This window comes from Octopus bimaculoides, chromosome 5 (assembly GCF_046866305.1).
Source record: "Octopus bimaculoides isolate indiv1 chromosome 5, ASM4686630v1, whole genome shotgun sequence".
NCBI classification, from domain to species: Eukaryota; Metazoa; Mollusca; class Cephalopoda; order Octopoda; family Octopodidae; genus Octopus; species Octopus bimaculoides.
In genome coordinates, this window is record NC_142932.1 from 68053954 (window position 1) to 68081446 (window position 27493).

General features: G+C 36.7%; 1 protein-coding gene across 29 annotated transcripts in view; it reads left to right on the plus strand.

Annotated features, from left to right (window-relative positions):
• The window catches only part of LOC106869304 (pleckstrin homology-like domain family B member 2), a 458421-nt gene that overhangs the window by 211344 nt on the left and 219584 nt on the right, over positions 1–27493 (plus strand). For 6 of the 29 annotated variants that reach the window (XM_089352387.1, XM_089352388.1, XM_089352390.1 and 3 more), the window contains exon 1: positions 18411–19139. The exons of the other annotated variants lie outside the window; for them this stretch is intronic. In XM_089352387.1, the coding sequence (XP_089208513.1) occupies positions 19124–19139 (16 nt within the window). In that variant the 5' untranslated portion in view covers positions 18411–19123. Of the gene's footprint in view, positions 1–18410; positions 19140–27493 lie in introns of those variants that run through there. 29 annotated transcript variants of the gene reach the window in all.

Genomic DNA, 27493 nt, shown 5'->3' on the forward strand with positions numbered 1-27493 from the left:
GCCCACATGTGTTAGACACGTGGAGCTCAAAAACAGGCTCAAGGTAGTTGTTGGTACAATGGTTAATAATTCTGTGGGTGTTTACCAAGTCAGTTGCCAGAGGTCTGAGCTTCAATGTATCTATGCCCAGGGAAGCAAGGCATTCAGAGTACGGTAGATGCCTGATGGAGAGTATTCACTTGGTTGCACGTCTCTGAACAGTTTCCAGGAGGTCAATGTCCTGAGCAAGATAGGGGTTCCAAACTGGTGATGCAAATTCCAAATGTGGCCACACCATAGCCATATACAGCCTTAAGTAGATAGCTGGAGAGCAGCTGACAAAGGTCTTGCTGAGTGATGCCAAGATACCCTCAGCCTGCTTGATAATTTTAGAGATGTGCTTTGTCCAGAGCAGATCACTGCTGACAGTAATGCCCAGGTCAAGTTTACAAGAAAACTTCTTGATATTAGTGTTGTGGAGAGAGTAATTGAACACTGGGTTTTTCCTCCCAAAATGCATGGTGGTACACTTGTCCACAGCCTGCTTGAGTTGCCTGTCTGTGATCCATTGTTGCATTGTATCCAGGTCCGATTGCAGAAAAGATCTATAGTGTTCAGGATCTGTCTTTTTTATCTCAAGTTACAGCTTGATGTCATCTGCATATTTCAGCATTATGGCATTCTTTAAGTTGGCATCTATGTCATTAATGAATGCAACAAACAAAAAGGGACCAAGAACAGATCCCAAGTATGTAAAGCTGCATTCTCCAATGTAACTGTACTTGAGACAGTAGGATATAGTTTGAGGTAATTTCTGTCATTTCTAGTGGTTTCCTTGTTTGCCATTTGTTGAATGATGAGACTCTATGTACCTTATAAATGTGATCAATTTAACTGTCTTCATTCATTACTATCATTATGTCTTCTCCCTGTATCTCCAGTCTTATATTGCAGCAAGTTTCTTTACTCCCTCCCCTACATCTTTTCTGTTTCCTCCTCCTCCTTGGTAACATACTCCCGCATTATTTGTTACACTTTGCTAAACAACTGCCTCCCTCCCATAATAAACCCCCAAAGTCTTAATCTTGCATAATTAACAAGTTAATTAATTCAAGACAACAATTGTTCTTAATAAACTACATTAATATCGTGCCTCCCACTAAATGTTACTGTAATGTTGATGGCTGCTGTTGTTGTTATTGCTACTACTGCTGTTGTTGTTGTTGTTGGTGATGATTATCATGTTTGGCTCACTTTCTGCCATCAACTTCCGTTCCAGACAAGTTTATTTCTCCCAGTGCTTCTATCAGCATATATTTAACATCTCACCCACAAGTTAAAGCTCTCCCCCCACCACTAGTTTAACCCACCCTAACCACTGATTAAGCTATCTTTTACTACTAGTTACAATCTACCTCCTTCCCCGCATTAGTTATATCTCTACTTCCTCCCACTTTACTAGTTAAACCCTACTCCTTTTCATTTGTATTAACCCTACTTCCTACCACCTTTAGTCATAAACACCTGTCTTATTCCACCTGTTTAAACACGATATTAAATTTCTTTCTTAAATTTATTTTTCCAGAATTTTAGTTGAATATTTTTTTCACATTGTTTATATGTCTATTTAGTTTCTCAGTAAATTTTTGTGAGATTCTCTTGTGAATAACCATTCTTGGGAAAGAATGCAACCATGTTGTGTTACAGAGAAATAATGTTTCTGACAGTGGAATTTACACCTGCCTTTTTTTGTGATCTTTCTTTCATCTGTGTGTGTTAACGAGGTGCATTACATATGGATGGATGACATTTAGTGGATTTGGAATTGTCTGGAAGATCAAAAAGAAAGTCTTAAGGTTTCCTCTTCACCTTCTGGTTGTTGATATATTTGGATAGACATTGTACAAATCCAGTGTAAACTTGGTTCTCAAAATGGCCCTTATTGAACTGATCTATGATCAAAGCCTGTTTCTATTTTTCTCATACCAAATCACTTCATACAATTATTAATTTAACTTTACATTAAAAATATTAACAGTTAATTAATTAATAATAATAATAATAATAATGTGGCACATAAAAGACACCATTTCGAGCGTGGCCGTTTTCGTGCGGGTGACACGTAAAAGCACCCACTACACTCTCTGAGTGGTTGGCGTTAGGAAGGGCATCCAGCTGTAGAAACTCTGCCAAATCAGACTGGAGCCTGGTGTTGCCATCTGGTTTCACCAGTCCTCAGTCAAATCGTCCAACCCATGCTAGCATGGAAAGCGGACGTTAAACGATGATGATGATGATGATGAATAATCCTTTCTACTATAGGCACAAGGCCTAAAATTTGGGGGAGAGGGATAGTCAGTTTCATTGACCCCAATACTCAACTGGTACTTATTTTATTGACCCTGAAAGGATGAAAGGCAAAGTCAACCTTGGCAGAATTTGAACTCAGGATGTGAAGACAGACGAAATGCTACTAAACATTTCACCCAGCTTGCTGCCTTAATAATAATAATAATGATTTCAAATTTTGCCACAAAACAGCTATTTTGGGGGAGAGGGCTAGTCAATTACATCAACCCCAGTATTTCACTGGTACTTAATTTATTGACACCGAAAGGATAAACGGCAAAGTCAGCCTCGGTAAAATTTGACTCAGAACATGAGACAGACAAAATAAATAATACTAATAATAATAATAACAAACAAAATTAACAATAATAGTATTAATAGTTTCAAATTTTGGCACAAGGCCAGAAATTTTTGAGGAAGAGTTAAGTTGATGACATTGACACCAGTGTTCAAATGGTACTTCTTTTATTGACCCTTGAAGGATGAAAAGTAAAGTTGGTGAAATTTGAACTCTGAACGTAAAGATGGATGAAATGCCACTAAGCATTTTGCCCAGCACAGTAACAGTTGTTAATAATGACAATAATAATAATAATAATAATAATAATAAGAGAAACAAAGCTTGTAGAGATGAACAAAGCAAACTGTGATAAAAACAAGGGAAGAAGCAAAGTGGACAGTAACACGGCTCACTTTGACCTGACTTAACTGTTGAGTTTTCATCTCTACATGGCTGGGTTACTTGATTTTCCCTGTTCTTTAAAATTATACTTTTATATTTTAATTATTGTGTTTTTGCTTAATCATTTTTAATATGTTCACACATGTACACACACTGTACAATGTGCAAGAAGCTAGGTCGGCCCTAGCTCATGCTACTGTCCACCTGCCATCCACTGTATTGGAAACATGTCTCAGAAGCTAAGTCAGGTCGCAGCACAACACCTTTTCACCTGACATTCATTGTATTTTGGAATATGTACGCCTGTAATCAGTTTTTTGGCTGACTACATGTTGAAGAGCCTGATATCTGGCAGGAATAGACCTATGACTGTGTGTTGACCATCAGTGTAGATGCTATCAAAAATCATTCTGTTTTGAAGGCAATTCAGGTACTATCATCCAACTTACACCCCATCAACATGTACAAGTCAAACATCAAAATACACAGTCCATAATTTTCCTATTGGGTTACATTGGGGCAGGTTTCTTTTCCAGTATCCTACATGTCTTCTACCTTCACTCGTCCTTCTTCTTTCCTCTCTTTTTCTTCTTTTCCTACCCTTCTTATCCATCTGTTACTAATCTCCATATTCTTGTAAGAAAATAGGCTGGGATGGTACCACTGGGAGTTGGGCCTTCTGCTTCATCTACTTCCAGGTTCAAGAACAAGACAATCTCTACTTCCATTTCCTTGGCTTTGACATACTGTTGTTGGAACAGCAGCCTCCAATTTTTGTTGCTGCTGCTGTTAATTCCCCTTTTGTCTACCTTTCTTTTCTCATGGCAAAAAACCTTCATATGTCTCTGATTGCCACAAGTGCAATAGCTTTCTGTTCTGCATGGCCAATATCATTGCCCCCCTTTTTTTTTTTTTATCAGAAAGAGCTACAGCTCTGGAATACTTCTGTAGTTTTCAGAGGGGCTCGGAATTTAAAAGTCTATACTTGACCCCTCATGGTTACATTTTATGTCACTTCTACATTCACAACTGGCCCATATTGTGCTACAAAGGTGACAAGTCAGAGGATCAGTGTTATTGCTAATACCCTTGACTCTCACCCAGGTATTATGCTGGAAAATTCCTCAAGTAGGGAGACATACTCTTTTGTGATATACCTACCACTGCCAAACTACCTTCTCCAACTGGATTCTACTCATGGCTAAAAATTGCCTCCATGTAGCGGTAATGTTGGCAAAACTTCTGCCACTAACATTTTTACTTGTGTGAGTGCTGTTGTAAATGCCAGAAGTATTGCTACTATGTTTGTTATTAATGAGAGAGACATGTAAGCACGTCTAAAGAAATATTATTATCTCCATCAAAGAATGTGTTTTCTCTTGTTCCTATTTTGGTTCACTTGTGTCTTTGTTTTCTTTAAGTAGGGTGTTGTCTCCATCTTTTGTCACCATTTTAGTTTTAATGTCAATAAATTTGTTTAAAATATCTTAAAATGACCAACTTTAGTTCTGTCTGAGTATAACAGGCATCCAGAAACATTCCAGAAGGGTCTTTGAAGGAAATATCTAAAAAAAAAAGAACTGGTTTTTCCATCAGTTATAATTGAGCATGACAATATAGTAAGACATGACTATCTATGATACAGAATGTGTGCTACTCTCTACAGGGAGTAGGGGAATGACTGTATTTGTGTGGTGAATTGTTCCATATCATAGATAGTCATGTCTTACTATATTGTCATGCTCAGCTCAAATCTTCTCACAGGTTTTTCAGAAACCCTTCAAGTGTTTCTGCCACAGAATAGTTATATAAAAATAGGCTGATAGATGGATTACTACAAGGCCAGAAATTTGTGGGGAGTAGCTACTGTAAAATTTTTTTGCGTGACATGCTATCATTTCTGCCATGCTCTACCCTTAATGTGATAATGAAGCATTTGGAATGTGAATTTATAAAATTACAGTATGGGAATTACAAAAATAAATAAAAACATTATATACTTAGGCATAAACACATACATAATCATACACACTAGATGTTTGCACATATATACACAAATATTCACTCAAACACATATCTACACACTTATAGATTATTCTGTTTGAGGAACCAAGCCAAATTATTTAGGAAAGGTTATTTAGTAAATCAAATCAAGCCCAACAATATAAGTGGTATTTATTTCATTGGAAGTTGTTTAAGAATTCTTCATATCTTGTTTATCAGTGTTGGGAAAAGTAACTAGGTATGAGGTATGATATGGAACAATTCACCACACAAATACAGTCATTCCCCTACTCCCTGTAGAGAGTAGCACACATTCTGTATCATAGATAGTCATGTCTTACTATATTGTCATGCTCAGCTCAAATCTTCTCACAGGTTTTTCAGAAACCCTTCAAGTGTTTCTGCCACAGAATAGTTATATAAAAATAGGCTGATAGATGGATTACTACAAGATATTACTTCAGGTAATGTGTAGGGAATCTGTGGTTCAGAGAATAAATTAATAATTTCTTAATCTTATGTATGTTAATTCATATTTATGATTCATTACTAATTATCAAATTAAATTCATATTTTCTGTTGTTGGGTCATAGCTGTGTAGAGAAATATTGCTTACTTCTGTGACTATTATTGTGATGTACAGTCAGTTCTGTCATAAAAAAATGTTGTTATGACAGTTGCAATGATTCAATAAAGGTTGTGTCATAACTTCTGCTACTATGTCTATTAATGAGAGAGACATGTAAGCATAGGCATGGCTGCTTGGTAAGAATTTTGTTCCCATCTACATGGTTTCAGGTTCAGCCCCACTGTATAGTACCATGGGGCAAATGTCTTCTACTAAAGCCTTGTGAATGGATTTGATAGTCAGAAACTGAAAGTAGCGCGTGTGTATGTGCGCACACATGGGCACACGCATGTTTGGCTTTGCATTTGCCCACCACCACTGCTTGACAACTGGTGATGGTTTGTTTACATCCCTCTTACAGTTTGGCAAAAGAGAGCAATAGACTAAGTAGCAGGCTTTACAAAAACATAAGAACTGTGATTGATCAGTTTTACTAAATTCTTCAAGGTAGTGCCCCAGTGTAACTGAAACAAATAAAAGTTAATGTTGGGCCTCACATAGGCAGTGACCAAGACCTTTGGCATTATGTCATGCTTTGAGAAGACCCATCAAGCCAAGCAAAATCACAGTCATGGCGGATACCGGTATCATGCAAATTGACACCTGTTCCAGTGGCATGTAAATGCACCCATGCTGGTGGCACATCATCATCATCATCATCATCGTTTAACGTCCACTTTCCATGCTAGCATGGGTTGGACGATTTGACTGAGGACTGGTGAAACCAGATGGCTACACCAGGCTCCAATCTGATTTGGCAGAGTTTCTACAGCTGGATGCCCTTCCTAACGCCAACCACTTTGAGAGTGTAGTGGGTGCTTTTACATGACACCCGCACGAAGGCCAGTCAGGCGGTACTGGCAACGGCCACGCTCAAATGGTGTATTTTATGTGCCACCCACACAAGAGCCAGTCCAGGGGCACTAGCAACGATCTCAGTTGAAAGTCCATTGCACATGCCACGGGCACAAGTGCCAGAAAGGCGACGCTGGGCACAGGTGCCATCCCGATTTCGCTTTCGCTTGCCCCAATAAGTCTTTGCAAGCTGAGTTTCGTGTCCAAAAAAGTATTTATTACATTGAGTTTCGTGTCCATAAAAGTATTTATTACACTCTCAGAGTGGTTGGTGCTAGGAAGGGCATCTAGCCATAGAACACCATGCCAAATCCGACTGGATTCTGGTGCAGCCTTCCAGTGTGCCAGCCCAGTCAAACTGTCCAACCCATGCCAGCATGAACAACAGACGTTAAATGATGATAATGATGATGTTGGCATTGTCACAATATCTCAGCTCTTGTGACTAATGTTATGATCCAGTATAAGTTATGACACAATCTTTGTTATCATACCAGTTGAAATGTATTCATGTCATTGTCTCTGTTACTATAGAAACCGAAAGGTCCAATGATATGTCTTAACTCTTGCATGTGACTTGAAATGATCTGGTATTAATTGAGTCATAGAGCAATGTCAATAGCATCATAGTCCCTTAAAGATTATGCCTCTTAAGGTATAATATCTAGCATAGTCATGATCTCTATTAATATAATCAGTCATAATCTCCATTAATATAATCAGTTCTACTATTCAGACATTGATTGTGATATTGGTTGCCTTTCATTTTCTTAAAACAGTAGGTTTGATTTGAGGGTAATTTGATTGTTATTTCTTGTTGCTCAAGTAACTATGTAGAGACACCATTTTGTATATCCTTACTTTTTTTATGACAGTTGTTATTATCTAATGAGGACACATGGCCTAGTGGATAAGGTGTTGCACTCACAATTGCAAGATCATGGTTTCAATTCCTGGACTGGGTGGTGTGTTGTGTTCTTGAGCAAAATACTTCATTTCACATTGTTCTGCGATCACTTCAACACCTGATGTGTGGTAAACTGTGCACCTGTTCAGACAATGCTGATTTAATGGAGGTAGTGAGCTAATGTACAACACATACATTTGATTACTATAAACAAACCATTTGTGCAAGTTGTTTGACAAGAGGCTTAACACTCATACGTTGTCTTTAATGGGAGAGTCCATCACTATCTAATATATAACAGGTACAATAATACAAAGTTCATCTCTCAGTTTGTGTAAGGGATAGATGCATTAAGACTTCAAATATTTGTTCATTTTGCATTTCAATCAGTGTTTACTGGTACAGGCATATCTGTGTGGTTAAGAAGTTCATATCACAGCCATATGGATTTTGGTTCAGTCCCAATGTCTGGTACCTCAGACAAGTGTTTGCCATAGCTCTGGGCCAACCAATGCCTTGTGAGTGAATTTGGTAGAAGGAAACTGTAGAAAGCCTATCAGATGTGTGTGTGTGTGTTCAGCATGAAATTGTCCATCATCAGAACTGCCACTCTAGAACCAACCTGCCTCCACTCATTTTATTCCATATAATATCTACTATTATGGTAGTTTTATGTTCTAATAATATTGGTACAGGTATTGTATAGTACTGTGACACTGTGACTTAATGTCTGTTGTTAGTCTCATCAATAGCTAAATTATTGGTAATATCTTCTTTAAATCTTCATCTCAAATGTATCTGTGATTATGAAGTAATACTGACAGAATCTGTAGGGTATCAGAGAAAATACCTTGTTATATTCATTTATAGCCCCTTAAATTCTGAGTTCAAATACCATCCAGACCCATTTTTGCCTTTCATTTTTCTCCTAAGGTTGATTAAGTATAGTACCAGGGTGTTTTATATTGCTATTAATATACAACTTGCTTACCAACCACATGGTTCCAGGTCCATTCCCACTGCGTGACACCTTGGGCAAGTGTCTTCTACTATAGCCTCAGGCCGACTAAAACCTTGTGAGTGGATTTGATAGATGGATACGTATATATGTATATATATGTATGTGTGTATATGTTTGTGTGTCTGTGTTTGTCCCCCAACATCGCTTGACAACCGATGATGGTGTGTTTACGTCCCTGTAACTTAGCGGTTTGGCAAAAGAGACCGATAGAATAAGTACCAGGCTTCCAAAGAATAAGTCCTGGGGTCGATTTGCTCGACTAAAAGGCGGTGCTCCAGCATGACCACAGTCAAATGACTGAAACAAGTAAAAGAGAAAAAAAAAAAGAAACTTAGATTTAAATGGAATTGTTAACGGGAAAAAGACCTAACAGAAGTGAGAAACAATTCAAAATCAACAAAATAATTTATAAATTGATAGTCAAATAATGTATAAAGTTAGTAAGTAATTTTACTACTAGCTTTTGAAACAATGGAGATTGTTGCTGGTATTCCATCCCAACCCCCTTGCTTATTAAGAAATATTTCAAAATTGTTTTGTTTCTGTTTATAACAATACAAATCTATAAATAATTCCTTTAAAAATTATCTTTGTAGAGTTTTTTGTTTTTTTATTCTTTGAATGAATGAATTTTGTTTTTCTTAATCTTTATACCATCAGCATATGTTAAAACATTACATAACAAAGTAAAGAATTGTATACAAAAGCAGCTTTTCATCTATCCATTCCATTACAGACTTCTGGGAATTCATCTGTTCTTATTTAAGGAAATTCTGCAAAAAGGGTTTTTTTTTAAAAAAAAATCTGTTATGCTGCTGACTTAGGGTATGTATAAAAAAAAAGACATAAAGAAAAAAGAATAAAGAAGTGAGATTAGAATAAAAATAAACATCCTTTTTTTCTTTAGTAAGATATTATATTTCTGATATTGGCTAAGAACCAATGAATAAAGTATTTAGTATAGATATTGACACACGTACATGGCTGTTAATAGTCTCTATATATAGATCTTGATAACCGCTTGTATAACACCACTGTTTCTGTCTGTCTCTAAGTATTTGTGTGAGTAAGAACAATAATGGATGTATATATGCAAACCAGTTTTTTATTCATACATACTTGTACATCATCTCCATCATGAGTTAACGTCCACTTTTTCCATGCTGGCGTGGGTCAAATGGAAAGCAGATATATGATGGACTTCTTTCAGTTTTTATCTACTAAATTCATTCACTAAGATTTGGTTGGTAAAGGACTGTTGTAGGAGACATTTGTTCAAGATACCTGCAGTGGGACTGATCTGGAACCATTTGGGAAAGAAGCAAACTTTTTAAGCACACAGCCACATCTTCACTTACTACATGTGTGTGTGCATGTATATATTACTAAATATTTATAGGTACAAGTATGATTGGATGATAAAGAAGTTCACATACCAAACAACCACATGGTTTCAGATTCAGTCCTACTGTACAATACTTTGGGCCAGTGTCTTCTGTAATCCTTGGTTGACCAAGGCCTTGTTAATGGATTTAGTAAATAGAAACTATAAAGAAGCCCATCATGTGTGTATGTGTGCAAGTGTTTGGTGTGTCTCCTTCTTGACATTATATGATAGTTGTAAATGAACGGTCATTGTTATACAAGTGGTGTCTTCTGTGAAAGCATGTCTGGTTATGGGAAACTATTACCAGGTGAACAATCTACCTCCTAACATCAACTGATGATTAGTGTCTTCAAAATTAGCGTTACTTTGACTCTGAGATTAAAAAACGATTTAGAGGAGGCAGACCAAGAAGACCGGCAACAAGTTGACCACTCAGAGAGATATCAACTGACACTTATGATAGTAGGAAGGAGGGGATGGAGGTATATAACTGTTGTAGTAAAAATGGTACACTCCTTCCCATGTTACAAAGTGGTATGAGAGCCCCTATAAAGTCAGACAGTCAGTCGTTGTAGTGGGTCAGTAGTAGTAGAGTTGTTGTACGAGTTCTCAGTTGGAGTCAATGTCAGTTACGTGGTATATATGAGTTAGAGTTACCACCAAGGTAGACAAGCAATAGCAAGGTAGACAAGTCAAAGATAATAAGATGCAGAATACCACCACAATATAATAGTGACAACAAGAATATTACAGTGCTGATAACAATATACAAGTGGATGAGGATCCACATTATAACGGTGGTAACAAGAATATAAACAATTCATGTGGACAATGTCGAAAAATTTTTCATGTGGAGAAATTAAAAACTCAACAGAGGAGTAACAATCATTTTTGTTGTGTGTATTTTATGAAAAATCCCTAACATTATGGAAAACTTGTTAAAGGGTTTAGTTGAGTTGCAAAAACAGCAACAACTCAAAGAACAACAATAAATGTTACAGCAACAAATGCTACAACTAATGAAGTTGGTAACAAAACCAGAAAATATGTTTTCATCAGACCATGTAGCAAATTCAGTAAATGAATTTAAATATGACCTGGAAGAAAGAATCACTTTTGAGGCATATTAGTGAAGATTTGAACAAATTTTCGAAAAAGAATGCCACAACTGGATGGATGAAATGAAAATGCATCTAATCCTGAGGAAACCAGCGACGATAGAGCATGAGAAATACTGTAACTTTATATTGCCTAAAAAAAGTTTCTGACATAAATTTCATGGACACAGTTGACATTTTATGTAAGATGTTCAGTGAAAAAACTTTGTTATTCATCACACATTGGAAGTGTTTAAACATGCAGAAAAGCCACGACGAAGATTTTACAACATATGCAAGTAGAGTGAACTGAGAGTGTGAGAGATTTAACTAACTCCAGACTTGTTTAACTGCCTGATTTTTGCTCAGGGACATACTGCTAAAAAGGACACAGAAATCAGAATGAAAATTCTTGCAGAGCTGGAAATGAACCAGGATATAATTCTCCAGAAACTGTCAGAAGAGTGCGATGTGATGTTAAAAATATGGCACAACACAGAAGAAATCCAACGCAGAGATAGTTTACAGATAAAACCAGTGTGGAAGAGTTGGAAGACAGATAAAGTGTTTCACAAAAAAACACGATACACATCAAGAGATAAACCCATGTATGGCATCTGGTGGTAGGCACCTGAGAAATGAGTGTCCATTCAAAAATGCAAAGTGTTTTCATTGTGGGAACACAGGACACATTAAATCACTCTGCACAACTAAGATGATGGAAAACTGGACCAAATGAGAAAAAAGAAAGATTGTCATCAGAGAAAAAAGTTTGTACAAGAACAGAAAAATTCATGAAGGTGAGAATCGAAACCACTAGTGTCAAAATGCAATTAGATACAGGTAGTGACATCACTATCATAAATGAAGGAACTTGGCGACAAATCGGTAAACCGAAATTAGTTAAATCAAATAAAGTAGCATATAGTGTTACAGGAAAGAAATTCCATTTCATCAGTGAATGTATTTGCAATATAACTTTTCAAGGTAAAATGAAAAGACAATCATTTGTGTTGAAAAAAAATCACTAAACCTATTTGGTATAAAATGCATGGAGTTATTTAAAATGTGGGATGCTCCCATTAGTGTTCTTTGTGAAAATGTAGTCAGCATGGTTAAAAGTTCAAATGAAGTTGAACAACTGAGACAAAAAAAAATTTTAAATTGTTCCCAAATGTTTTTTGGGGGAAGGATTAGGCTGTTGCACTAAAACAAAAGCAAGGATCACGGTAAAAGAAAAGGCAACACCGGAATATGCTGTTTGTGGCATTGGATCAGTCAATAAAGAGCTAGAAAGACAAAAAATGTCTAGCTATAATTGAAAAAGTCAACCATTCAGACTGGGCAGCTCTGATGGTTTATGTAAAGAAAAAAAATAAATAAACTAAGAGTGTGTGCAGACTTTTCAACTGGATTAAATGACTGTTTATTCAAACACAACTCTCCGTTATCAAACCCAGAAGTGTTCTCAAAACTAAATGAAGAAAAAATTTTCTTGAAGTTAGACCTCTTGGAAGCTTATCTACAGATACAGGTAGAGGAAGATTGTGCACTCCTTTTAACAATCAACACACACTATGGATTGTATAAATTCAAATGGCTTCCTTTTGGAGTAAAAGTGGCACCTGTCATACTCCAACAAGTGATGGATGCAATGTTAAATGATTGCGACTTTGCTATCATGTATCTCAATATTTTGATAAAGAGCCAGTCAGTGGAGCAACACTTCAAACATATCAAAAAAGTATTCGGAAAAGTAAATGAATACAGGTTTAGACTAACAGAGGGAAAGTGTGATTTTTTGATGAAAAACTCAATTATTTGGGTCAAGTAATTAATGAAAGAGGATGAAGGCCAGACCCATCAAGGGTGATGGCAATACAGAATATGCCTCTCCCAATGAACATTAAATTGTTACAAGCTTTTTTAGGCTTGCTGACCTACTATCAAGTATATATATCCTGAACATACACAACACAAATGCTCCACTAAATGGGCTGTTAAAAAAGGATGCAAAATAGTTTTGGTCAGAAAAATGCCAGAAGGCATTTGAAGAACTAAAAAGCATTAACATCAGACTTGTTGCTTACACACTTTGATCCGAAGTTCAAAACAATATTGGCAACAAATGCTGGTGAGTACGGGGTAGGTGTCATATTCCTACATAAGTGTGAAGATGGCAGCCAAAAGGCCATAGTTCATGTGTCAAGGTCGCTATTGCCAGCAGAAAGAATCTATAGCCAAATTGAAAGAGAGGCACTGGCGATTATATTTGGCATAAAAAAAGTTCCACAGGCTTATACATGGGAGACAGTTTAGACTACAAATAGACCATCACCTGTTGCTAATGATTTATGGATCCAAGAAAGCTTTCCAGTACATACAGCAATTAGGTTTCAGCAATGGGGCACCACACTACTAAACTACAACTATGCAATAGAATATTTACCTTCAGAGAAGCTAGGACATGCTGATGGCCTATCCAGGTTAATACCCAGAAATGGCAAACCATTCAAGGACACAGTCATAGCAGCCCTAAGAGTCAAAGGGGAATTTAAACACATAATGTGGAACATTGTTTGAGAGTTACCAATAACTCTGAAGGAGATAAAGCAACACACGTCAAAAGACAAGTTCATCAATGAAACAAAAAAACAAAAAATTCTGTGATCAGCAAAAGAAAACAAAAAAAAAGGCTCAGTAAGAAAAGCGACAAGAGGTAAATATATATTCAACTGCATACTGACGTATGGCCAAAGGGTAGTGATACCTGAGATTCTACGAGAAAGAATGTTGAAAGAATTCCATATTAGACATCCAAGGATTGCAAGGATGAAAGTGCTTATGCACAGTTATGTGTATTGGCTGAAGATGGACAAGGAAGTTGAAAATGTAGTAAAAGGCTGCAGAGGATGTGCTCTGGCAGTGAAATTGCCTACTCATAAATGGGAGCCTTGGCCAGAAGGAAGAAGTCCATGGACAAGACCAGACATTGATTTTGCGGGTCCATTAAATGATTATTACTACATAGTGGCAGTTTTACAAAATGGTCGGAAATTATTAAGTGCAAAAGGCCAACCTCCACAACGGTAATAAATTTTTTACACGAATTATTTGCAAGATTTGGCCTCCCAGAAGTGATTGTTTCTGATAATGGAACACAATTTGTGTCCAGTGAATTTAGAAAATTCTGCGAAATGTTCACGGTAGAACATAAACGATAGCACCTTACCATCCCAGATCAAATGGACACTTTCAAAAGAGTTTTGAGAAAAGGTAACAAGGAAGCCACAGACGAAATCACTCTGCAACAGTTCCTAAAGGTAAACAGGGTGACGCCAAACCCCAATACACCAGCAGGAAGTTCACCAGCTGAACTGATGTTCGCATGAAGGTGAAATCAGTTTTTGATAAACTGTTACCTGGCAAGGAAAGAAAAAGTATTAGGAAAGACAATCCAAAATTTTTCAGAATTGGTGATAAGGTGTACATGAAGTTATATAAAAACAGAAAACAATACTGGGAAGAAGGGAAAATGTTAAAGTACACAGGAAAAATGATGTACGGAATTAAACACAGAAAAGGTATTGAAAAACGATACAGAAATCAATTGAAGAAGAGATTCATAGAAAATGAACCAGAGTGGAAGAACCTATGGAATGGCTGTATAACACATTCCAGGTACGAACACTGTTACAGGTGGTTGAACCCACGCATACAAGTGGAAGAAGGAAGAACACAGAGTTCCTACAAATAGATGCCAAAAAGAAAAAGTATTAAGTTGAAAAAAAATGCTAAAAAGGGAGGAGGGGTGAATAAAGTAAAATTAAATTAATTGCTTCTCAAAGAGAAAAAAAAAAAAACTAAAAGGAGTGATGTTGTAGTGAAAATGGTACACTCCTTCCCATGTGACAAAGTGGTATAAAGTCAGACAGTCAGTCGTTGTTGGGGGTCAGTAGTAGTAGATTCATTGTAATATTCTCAGTTGGTGTCTGTCAGTTACGTGATATATATGAGTTCGACTTACCGTCAAGGTAGACGTTTTAAAGTCGTGGGCATGTGGAGCTATCAGCAATAGCAAAGATAATAAGATGTGGAATGCTGCCACAGCATAATAGTGGTGACAAGAATATTACAGTGTCGACAACAGCATACAAGTGGATGAAGAACCACATTATAACAATAACATAGAGCAAAGCTGGCAGTTTTTACAGGACAGTCTGTTGGAGGTTACATATAAAACTTATGGTTGGTGCAACATCCTAGCCAAACACATGTTGATGTAATGGTGGAATAACACTGAAGCTAGATCTATAATGATAAAGATACAAGAGTAGAAAAGAAGAGGAGGCAGAGAAAAATACCAAATTGCTGGAAAAGAAGCCAAACATCAGATACATGTGGTGAGAGGAGAGGGAAAAACTAAGTTTGTACAGGTTTTGCAATGTGAGGTGTGCGTGTCCTGCATTGCTAGGTAGTTTAATAGAGAAAATTGAGATGTTGAGAAGTATATATGGAATGAAAACAGCACACTTACTCTCATTGCCATTGATAAGAAAGAGGCATGGAAGTGCCTATGTGAGGCTGATGAATGTGGAGAATATATTGGAGAATGAGAGACAGGCTGGTACATAGTACTAACCTCATGTAGACCCAACCATCCAAGCTGACAGTGGCATTGTAGAAAGAATAAATCGGGAAAGCAGATGAGCCATCAGGGACAACTGCTTAAAATAACTGGTGATATATAGTACAAATTAGTCTCTTGAATAGTAAATTAGATAATACAGGAAGGTGTCATACCTATGACCAGTGCTGAAATATCATTGTAAACTGCTATAAGGGATGTTGAGAAGTGTGTGTGTGTATGTATATATATATATATATATATATATATATATATATATATATATCATCAAACAGTTTCACTAGGTTGTAAGTTATTGAAAGGGTTATTGCAAAACTGATTAGAGACAGAATTAGTCTAGATAAGGTGTACTCTGGCTTTCTCTCAGGAAGAGGTATAAGTGACACCATATTCCTTGTGAAACAACTGCAAGTATATTAGTTTAATTTATTTCTAGTCTTCATATACACTTTACATTCATGATTCATGTTTCACTACCATGTAGCATTGTTGTTCATATACAAGCATCACACAATCTACCTTTCACTCTGAGAGAGAAGCTTTTTGTTATCAAGAAACCATAGTTCTATGAACATTCTCCAGATGCATAGCTGGGAATAAGCTGCTATACCTAGCATTTGTCCGTCTGGAGAAAGTCTTTAACTGAGCCCTTTGCACTGTGATTTAGTGGTAGTTAAGGAAACTAGGGATAAATAAGCTATGTATGAAGAGACAGTCAGCAAGCAAGAATCCACAATGAACTCAGCAAGGAATTTAGTGTGCAGGGGAGTGTGCTAAAATAAGAACTGGTTGGAGAATGTTTAGAGAACTTAAATCTCTGTTGATAACAAAAAGCCTCTCTCTCAGAGTAAAAGGCAGGTTGTGTGATGCTTGTATATGAATAGCAATGCTACATGTTGGTGAAATATGGGCCTTAAATGTAATGGGTATATGAAGACTAGAAAGAAATGAAGCTAACATGCTTTGTGGGATGTGCATCATCAGTGTACATGTATAACAAAGTGTAAATGTGTTGAGAGAAAAATTGGACGCTGTGCTTGAGAGAAGATTGCACTAATGAGGAGGGTTGCATAAAAGAGTGCTAATCGGTAAATGTGGATGGAACTTGTGGAAGAGGGAGACCCAGGAGGATTTAGGGTGAAGTAGTTATGACTGACCTCAGGACGTTGAGCCTCATAATGATAAAAGATTGAGATGATTGGTGATTTGCTGTGTTCTAGAGGACTATCCATCTCAAAGTATTGTGTATATTTACCCCATCCACCATTTATTCAACCACTGTAATTATATCCTTGGGACCACTTTGTTTTGTCACCTATCCTGTATTCTCAGTATCATCCTTACCACTTTATTTCTCACTGAATATTCTCTCATGTCTTCCATCTTTGTCACTCCCTATTTCCACCTCAACATAGCTCTTACCTCTGTCTATGTTACTGTACATCTCCTCTCTCTGTCTCTTTATCTCCCCCTCTCTCTCTCTCTCCACACTTCTCATCTAACTAGAAGTCCTATTCTGCTCTTGACCCCCTTTTTTGCACTGCTGCTCATCACTCCCTTCTTGCTGACACACTTCTATTTTCTTTGTTTTCTGCCTGCCCCAAACTGATATTCATCATCGACCACACCTCCACCACTGTTCTCCATTTTCCTCTAACCCCATCACCTGCCACTCTCCTGTCACACTTTCACAAACTTACCCATCCATCCATCCTCAATCCTCTGTCCAATTCACTCTTATATTCTCCTCTTTCCTGAGAGTATGTCTGGCACCTAATGGCTACCATCTTTTTCTCATTTTCCTGCTTGAGTAGCCATGGATCTCCTCTACTACAAAACACCTAATCCTATTCTTCTATGATACTTTAGTCTCTCAATATCTGGTCTAAAGCCACCCCCATTATCCCTACTGTAGTCCCACTCAGTCTAGCAAGCTTGTCTTGTAAGTTCTTTAGTGTTGGTATTAAAAACAAAACAAACAAAGAAGAAAGCATGGAGTACACCATGTAAAGTGGTTGGCATTAGGAAGGGCATCCAGCTGTGGAAAGTTATGCCAAAGCAGACATTGGGGCTTGACAGATTCTTTTGAACAGTGCCAGTATGGAAGACGGGCATTAACTGATGAGGATGATAATATATACACACATTATATACATACATACATACATACATATATATATAAATATATATATATATATATATATATATATATATATATATAGTTTCTATTGTTCTTTTCAGTCATTTGACTGTGGCCATGCTGGAGCACTGCCTTTATATATGTGTGTGTGTGTGTGTTTGTATGTATGCATATATATTGATGCATTTATGTATATTTATATATACACATTACACACACACATGTATACATATTGTATGTATTGTATGTATACATACTATGTACAACATACATATATATATACATATATATATATATATATATATATATATATATATATATATATACATATATATATATATATATATATATATATATATATATATATATATATATATAGTAAGTATTTATATCTGTGTACGTGTATGTGTGTATATACTATATAAAAAGTATGTATATATAGTATGTATAAAAATATATATGTATGTGTGTGTGTGTTATATATGATGTGTGTATATACACACACACACATACACACACATATACATACATACCCATATGGTATGTATGCATATGTCAGTATTTTGTATTTTACTGATATCCTAAAAGTATTTCATTAATGAAATTTGAAATTTTGTTATGAAATAAGTTTATCTGTGTTACAGTTTTGCATGTAGCTTATCATTGGCAATCCTTGCTACATGAAATATTATGAAATACAATATGGTCCGATTAACCAATAACAGACTTCACATGCTATCAAGTCAGAATTTCGTTTTTTTGCAATATCTTTTATTTATATTCTTTTTCAACAACTGATCATTATCAACTGTGAAAAGAAATGGCACAAGTTATTTCTGGTACTATGTAATACCGCTCCCCTTTCCATCTGTTAAAAGTATACCAGTTAAGACTGCTAAGCCCTACATCATCACTAACACACTCTTAATTACTGTTAGCTAAAACCTGGTGGTGCCAACGTGCTGTTTTTTCTCCTTACTCAGGTGTAATCACTGTCTGTGAGGGCTGCTATACTTACAGTACTCTAGCAACCAGTGCTTATTTAAGCTTGGCAAATGTTGCTGAGAAATCCAACAGAACTTTATTGCAGCTACTCCTCTCTTTCACCAACTATATCACTGCTACTATATCCTCCCACCATCCTTGCAAGTCAGTCTGTTAGCATCTTATTATGCTCCTGCCTGGGCTTCTTCCACCAGACAACTTTCTCTTGACATGTCTGCCGATGTTATCACCTTTTCGAATCTTGTATACATCCTGGATAACATTCCGTGTGGACATACGAAAGACTATAGAACATTAATTGTGAACTTTGTTATACTATTTATTCTTATCGTGTTTCCTTTCTGCCTGTTCAAATGTAAAAGCTGAGAAAGTTGTCGAGCCTTTTTTCGACCATTGCACCTGTTGTCTTTACATTTACAGAATGGGGGCTGACGTTAGTGAGTACTCTTTCCTTATTATACCACTTTTGTACTGTTCTGCCACACTGCTTAACACATTACTTATCTCTCGTTGTTTACTTTTTCCTATCACCTTGGAACTTTTTCATGTCCACATGTCAATGTTGATTACATGTGATTTTATATAATGTTTACTGTTTGTGTTTTAAACACTTGATGTGTTCTCAGTTCTCATTTATTTTTGTTACTAAAATATATTATTACCTTTTATCTTTTATGATATTGGTTTTTATTATTATTTACTATCAGTTTTGGAGGGAATCATTTACTTTCAAATAAATTTACTTTTAAGTTATTTAATAAGAATTAATTAGAAAAGATCCATTACTTTTTTTCAAACCAGTTATTTCTTATTAAAGAATAGATTTCAGTATTTCATTGATATGCAAAAATGTTCTAATTATTTTAATTATATTCACTGCCTTAATTATTTGTACTTTATTGTTAGTTATTTCTGGGTTTCTATAGAGGCACCTCATAGATCATGAGTTCATATCTTACATAAAGCAAGACATTTAATTCTACATATCCTAGAGAGTAGAGAAATTACAGAATAGAAACCAGGACTTTAGAGAAATTAGTTACTGCGATTCCAGAGAAAAAAGAAAAATTTGTAAGCTATCTTTGGGGAGATTGTTATTTTTTCATGCTTAATGCTACAGAAACTGATATCAGTGCTGCCTCTGTAAACCCTACAGAATCAAATATTGCCTCTGTGGATTCTTAATTTCTACTACAGAAAATGATGAATCAAGATAGTCACTACATGTTAGAAATACTACTCAAAATCCCCTCTTAAAGAAAGGAAGGATGATTACATGATATAGTCTTACACTACCATATAGAGACAGTATGCCCATGGCTGTTATGGCTTATCATAGGTTTGCTCAGTAAGGATTTACCTGGTGCTAAACAACAACAATACTAAAAATAGTTCCATGAGATTTTTGTGTTTTCAATCATCATCAAAATGTTGCTTTTGTTTTAAGTGATGATCCTAAAATATCAAGGATTAACTCTTTAGACTGCCTCTAATTTTTAGAGTGTCCCTGTTTAAATTTGACCCAGCCATCATAATCTTTATGTAAGAACCTTTTTTTGTGTTTGAAATATCCACTTAATAAAAAAGTTAATTATTTTACTAAGTCCATCAAATTCATGATTGTTTTCAAGAATTAATTGAAATATAGACTGTATCTCATTAGGAATATTGAACCTCAAACAGTTAATGTGATAGAACAAACCTACAAGGGTCAAAGGTGATGCACAAAATTCCTATGGTTTGACTGTTTAATGATAGGAATGAAGAGTACCTTAACTGCCTGTACATTTGTAAAACTGATTGATCTTTGTAATAGATCTCTGATTCTTAACAGCAAGTAAGTCTAATACATTCAGGGGTAAAGATGAATAATTAATGAAGTCAAGTACATCCACACCCCGTTCTGTTCTTACTAATTATCAAAATTACTTTGCTCTTCCATCATTATCATCATCATCATCATCATCAAACACCTGTTTTCCATTCTGTCCATTCTGTTGGATGGTTTGATGAGCTGGCAAGCTGGAGAGCTATGCCAAGTTCTATTGTCTGTTTTGCCATAGTTTCTATAGCTGGATACCCTTCCTAATGTCAGCCACTTCACAGAATGTACTGGGGGTGTCACCAAAAAACTTTCGAGGCAAGACAACGTCCTTGCTCTGACTGGGGGAGGGGTAGTATTGAGGGAAGTGGCTTTGTGCCAGTTGATGAGAAATTAAAAGAATGAAAGACTATAGAGATAAGTGTCACACTGTAAAAGAGATACAATTGGAGAACAAGGGAGAAGGAAATCTAGAGAGAAAGATGGAGTGAGTGGGAGAGATGGTGATATTAAGACATGCACTCAAAGTACAGTGGGTGGGAGGAGATACAGAGGATTGGACTGGGTAGGGAGACAGAGGGGAAAAATTTCATGAGAATTTGATGAGAGATGGTTAGATGGGACAGAGGTGGCTCTAGAAATTGAAGGTGAGACACATAGAAGTGGCTTGCAAGGAGGGGGTTATGTTAGATATGTGAGGGCATTGGGAGAGATAGGGGATAAAAGAAGTGTAAAAATGCAGTTTAGCAGAGTGGAGAGAGCATAGATGGAGAAAGATGAGGAATGGAAGTGGTTCTGAGGAGGGGGAGGAAAGGAGAAGGTAATGAAGGTGGGTGCATGGTCTGTGTCCATTCTGCTCTCCAGTGATAATGGTAGATGAATGATATGAAAGATAAAGAAGTGATGAGATGTGGGGGGAGCTTAATAGGACAGTGGGAATGGGGATGGGGTAGAGCTTTGGGCATACAAGCATTTACGAAGGTGGTTTCAGGATATTGATTCAGTTGTGGTGGGTGAGATTTCTCAAGCACCATTTCTCAAGTAAGGCACCAAATATCTCAGTCCTTTGTCAGTATTTTGAGATTGACCCTCAATACTTTGTCCCAGATCATAGGTCTCGCTCTTCCACCAGTTCCACCCACTTTAAGTTATCAGCATGTCTTTATGCAACTGTCCTCATTTATATGCATCATATGACTGAATCAGCATGTATGCTTAACTTTTCCCTCTATATACTAGCACTCAGGAGAGAATGACTGGGAGATGAGAAATTAGTGGTGTGAGAAGCTTGAAAGATAAAGTAATGGGTGACAAACAGATGAATGATAAAGGCATGTGTGATAAGAGGGATTTCTGATGGAAAGTCTGTGTTGCAGTGAGGCGAGTGATAGGAGTGTTACAGAGCTGACTGGTTATCAATGAAAGCAATGATATAAACTGCCTGCCACAGCTAAATAGGTCCCTAAGTAACAGAAGCTATCAACTACTTCTAGAGTGTTGCCTGAGGGAAGTTATTCTGCAAGTGCTTGTAGCATTCACTGCTGCTATGCACCTGCAATATGCACAATTTACCTTCTCTGTTAACGTACTTAAGGAATCACTCCATCTCTTACTCATCCTTAGTTTACACTGGGTACACTAAAGAATTTCTGCCTACTTGGGTGTGTATATAATCATTATTTTTATGCCTACTTTTTCCTTGCATCTTGAGGTCCTATTCTAAGTCTGGATGCCCTTCTTGGTACCAACTCTTGTTTTTAACTGAGGTATTTTATTGTACTGGTCTTTTTACATTGAACAGCTTAGCTCTGTGTGTGTGTACATGCATACTCTCTCTCCTCCCCTCTCAAGATGATTGTTGTATGGTTTCTGTTTACCAAATTTCAACCTGAATTTCTAATAGTAGGATAAAACAAGAAACTAGACAGTTGTGAAGAAATGTAAGCATATTCCATGTCTATGCCCCCCCCCCCTCACGCACACACACATACACATGTATCATTGTCATCATTATCATCATGGCTTTGTCTCGTATCTGCACAGCGACAAGCTGACTAGATAATCAGTCTGAATTGGGTCTTATATAGAGTTTCTTGTTTCCAAGATGGATCAGGAATTACATCTCACTCATACTTGTTATTTTGACATGTCTTTCTTGACACCAACCACTTTACAAGTGTGTTTTATCATAGTATCAGCACTAGTGAAGCACATGTGTCTGTGCATGCATGTGTGTGTTTGTGTGTGTACACTAATTCATTGGTTATATATACACACACACGTTCAATTATTGGGTTGTAGCCATGCTAGAGCACTCCATTCAATGTTATTTGTTGCTAATATTGACTCCCTTATTTTGTAGATATTTTATCAAACTTGTAAGGACAAAAATAGGCAGAGAAGAGAGATGTTACTGGAACTGCCAACAATTCATATACATAAATACATTCATATATATATATATTATACATACACACCCTGTATGTATGTGTTCGTATATATGTGTGTATGGAATTCTGCACACTTGCCCTGTTTACCTAGTTTCACTTTCAAGGCTTTGGATGACCCAGGGTTAGAAGACACTTCCCCAAAGTGCAGAACAATATAATCGTAAACCCAACTTCTTAACGACACAACTACACTGTGCCCCACATTATTAGGCAAATCAACCTTCTCCATAAATAAATGTATATTTGTTCAAAATCAGTTGTTTTCCCCTGACTGTTGGCAACACCAATCTGTGCACTTTCTGTTAAAATAAATTGGATCTGCACAGACGGAAGCAAACGGCAGCCATTATTGTGTAGCAGCAACATTTCTGCTATCCCAAATTATTAGGCAGGTGCCCAATTTAAGTGTCATGGGTCAGAAACGTGATCTTACCTCAAATGAGAAGTCTAGGTACCATCATGTCAGAGCTTGGGAAAGTAAAAACAACCATAGAAATATCCAAAATATTGGGAAGAGATCACCGAACAGTGAAGAGGTTTGTGCAGTTTCTGTCCGGTCAAGGGCAGATAAGGTCAAATCAAAGGTTACTTCGAATCGTACTTTGTCACATGTGAAGAGGGAAGTCATATGGAGCCCATGTCTGACAATTAGAGAAATCTTCAAACATTATGGCAGGGAAGAGGTGTCGAAAACTACCAGGTGTTGCCTCTTGACGCAGGTAACCAGGAGTGTTAAACCTGTTACAGGACCCCATCTGAAGGATGTTCATAAGCAGAAGAGACTGAAATAGGCAGAAGAATACATGAAGATAGATTTTTTAACAGTTCTGTTCACTGATGAACGCCATGCTACCCTTAACAGACCAGATGGCTAGAGTAAAGGTTGGGTATCAATCAGCAGGAACTGTCCTTATCAGTTGAGACACCAGCAGGGGGGAGGTGGGGTCACGTTTTGGGCTGGTGTCCTTGGTGGTATGATGGTCAGGCCATGGAAAGTCCCAGATGGCATTAAGATGACATGGAAAATATATGTTACCTTCTTAAAGGACAATTTCCAGCCGTCGTTCAGAAGGCAAAAACTTTCATTCAAGAGAAAGCTGGTCTTTATGCAAGATAATGCCCTGTCTCATGCAGCGAAGAATTCTAAGGAATACCTGCAGCAAATAGGCTTCTCTGGAGGTCATTTGATGGAGTGGCCACCTTGTTCCCCTGACTTAAACCTGATTGAGAATCTGTGGAGTGTCCTGAAGAGTCATGTTTACCAAGATGGACAGCAGTTTTCAAGTAAAGTTGCTGTCTGGAATGCTATTGTATATGCTGCTCAAAGCATGACATAAGAAGATATCATCACCTTGACAAATTCAATGGATCAGTGCATAAAGATGGTTATTGCACGTGAAGAATCATACATCAAACATTAGGAGCTGTATCACATCATAATCCCATGATTATTTTCATTCGAACGTGTTATTATGTTTACCATTAAGTCCTTTATGAATAATTTTTTTGTTAAACCTTTACTGTTGAATTAAATAAATGTTTGTTCTGATACAATTATCATTTTTATTATATTTGCCTAATAATTTGTGATGGTGAAAATGTTGCTCAATCACAAAAATGGCTGCCATTTGTTGGCATCTGCACAGATCCGATTTATTTTAATAGAATGTGCGTAGATAGGTGTTGCTAACAGTCAGTGGGAAAACAACTGGTTTTGAATGAATATTCATTTATTTATTGAGAGAAGGTTGATTTGTTTAATAATGTGGGACACAGTATATATGTATGTCACTGTGTGGCACCCGGATGGCCCTGGGCTAATCAAAACCTTATCAGTAAATCTGGTAAATAAGCCAAAAGAAACCAGATACACACACACACACACACACACACACACACACACACACACACACACACACACACACTCACACATACAGAGGAAGAGAAAACAACTAGTCATGACAATTCATAAGATATTTAATTATATTGTTTTACATACCTTATTTGATGGTATAAACAATGCATGGATATATTAGATGCACATTAAAGTCTATGAGAAGCCCAGCTTTGCATATAGGATCTGAAGTGATTTTTTGAGAAATTTAGTCATAAAAAATGTGCAGCATATGCCATCAGATATATTGGTGATTAATAGTTATATATTTTGAATTACATAATCTAGATTCATTCTCAAACAAGTAACTTTTAGATGTAAAATTATTGGATGAGAAGATGTCAAAATCAACCTGTCACCATATCTTAATATCACATGATAGTTGTAAATGAACATCACCATCTTACGGTGTCCTTCGTTTTCCATACAAATAGTGTCCTTAAGTTTCTGTAAAAACATGTCTAGTTTTACTTGAAAACAGATGAAGCATGGTAACAGGAAGGGACATCCAACTGTAGAAAATCTGCCTCAGTGAATTCTGTCCATCTCCTGCAAGAATGGAAAAGTGGACATTAAAAGGATGACAACGACACTGTCAATATTAGTGATGCGAATGGAATATAACAGATATGTTCCATCAAAATGTAGAAGTGAAAAATTGTAAAACATACGTGTTTGGTCTATGATAGGATTAACAATCAGATAAACTATTTAACATGTAATCTAATTACAAATCTGAAATTTCATGTCTTTATTAGACTTTATCAATGACAGATGCAGTTGTTTCAGTGGTAGCCCCCTCCAATTTTCCTCTTTTATTAAAATTTCATTTCCATACTTACCTAGTAATATCTTCCTACACTCCACTCCAAGCAACTGAGGTAAGATTGATGTTAAGACTTTAGATTTTGTGTCTTTCTAAAACAGGTCCCACATACTTAGAGTAATGGGTTCAAGGTTTTACCATTTGATCCTTCTTGAGCTGGTTTGGTGTTAATAGTAGGTAATTAGTCCACCTGGCTAGTTAGAAGTTCCAGTGCTACATAATGGGTAGATGCTGATCCTGGGTAAGTTATATAATTAGTCCCTCTGACTAATATACAGGTTAGTAGATGCTTCATGGTCAGTAAATGTTGACCATGAGTAAAGTACATAATTCACTTGACCGACAAGTTCCATTGCCACGTGGTGGATAATTCTTAACCATGGATGCAACATATTATTAGATCACCTGGCTGACAAGAGGTTCCATTGTTATCTGGTAGATGAATACTGATTTGTAAAGTCAAATCAGAATTCAGTTGTAAACTAACATGATTAGAATGTGGTTGGAAACAGTTGAAGGGAAACTAATTCATTTTTAGTGCCCTCTTTGGAAGCCAAAGATGGTCCCAACAGAATTTGAACTTAGGTCATCAAGGCACTGAATTTAGATTGTTATTAAACAACCTGTCGATCATTTTACAAATTCAAGTAGCAGCAGTATATTGATGTTAGTGTAGCCATGTGGTTAAGCAGTTTACTTTTCATGGTTCCACTGCACAGCACCTTAGCCAAGTGTCTTCTGCCATAACTTGAGTGAAGCTGGGTTGGTAGAGATGGCAAGGAAGCTTGTTGAGTGGACTGTGTTTGTTGGTGAGTGGTTGATTTAATGGGTCTCCTTGTTTAACACCACTGACTGGCTTATGGTGGAAGCTTTATAGTAAACTTTGGGACTAGATCTTTGATTTCAGCAAACAATAATTGTTTATTCTAACAGTCATGGAGACACTGCAAAGCATAAAAAGACCATGAGCAATTCTTCAATATACTCAATATAGATCAATTTAAAGAAATTATTTTAATCAAGAGCAGAGACACATCCATTATTGCATGTGGAAGTTTTGAGAGAGAGTGTAGAATGAAGTTTAAAATAGACAATAAGTTATGTGGTGTAATGCAACCTTTTTATTCTATTTTATTTATTTTATCTTCTACTTGTAGCCATGATGGGGCACCGCCTTTAAAGATTTTTAGTTAAATGAATCAATCAACTCCAGTACTTTTTTTAAAGCTTGGTATTTATTCTATTGGTCTCTTTTACTGAACCATTAAGTTATGGGGATGTAAATACCCAACACCAGTTGTCAAGTGGTGGTGGGGGACAAACACAGACACAAAGACATATGCAGGTACACACACACACACACACACACACACACACACACACACACACACACATACATATGATGGGCTTCTTTCAGTTTCTGTCTACCAAATCCACTCACAAGGTTTTGGTTGGCCAGAGGCTACAGTAGAAGACTCTTGCCCAAGGTGCCATGCAGTGGGACTGAACTGTGAACCATGTGGTTGGGAAGCAAGCTTCTTACCACACAACCACACCTGTGCCTATTTATTTATTTATTGTTTTGTAAACTTCCGTTTACATTTGCAGCATGCAATATAATGTTGGCACCTTACCAAATTATTCAGTAAACCACCTATGCCAAACTTCCTAAACAGATGTCAGTTGTCAAATTTTCAACTTCCTCAAGATTTTAGCAGATGGAGGGCACAACTTAAACTGAGTGTTATTTCCTGAGAAACTGATAATTCTTTTTTATTAATTTTATGTCTGCATTCCTG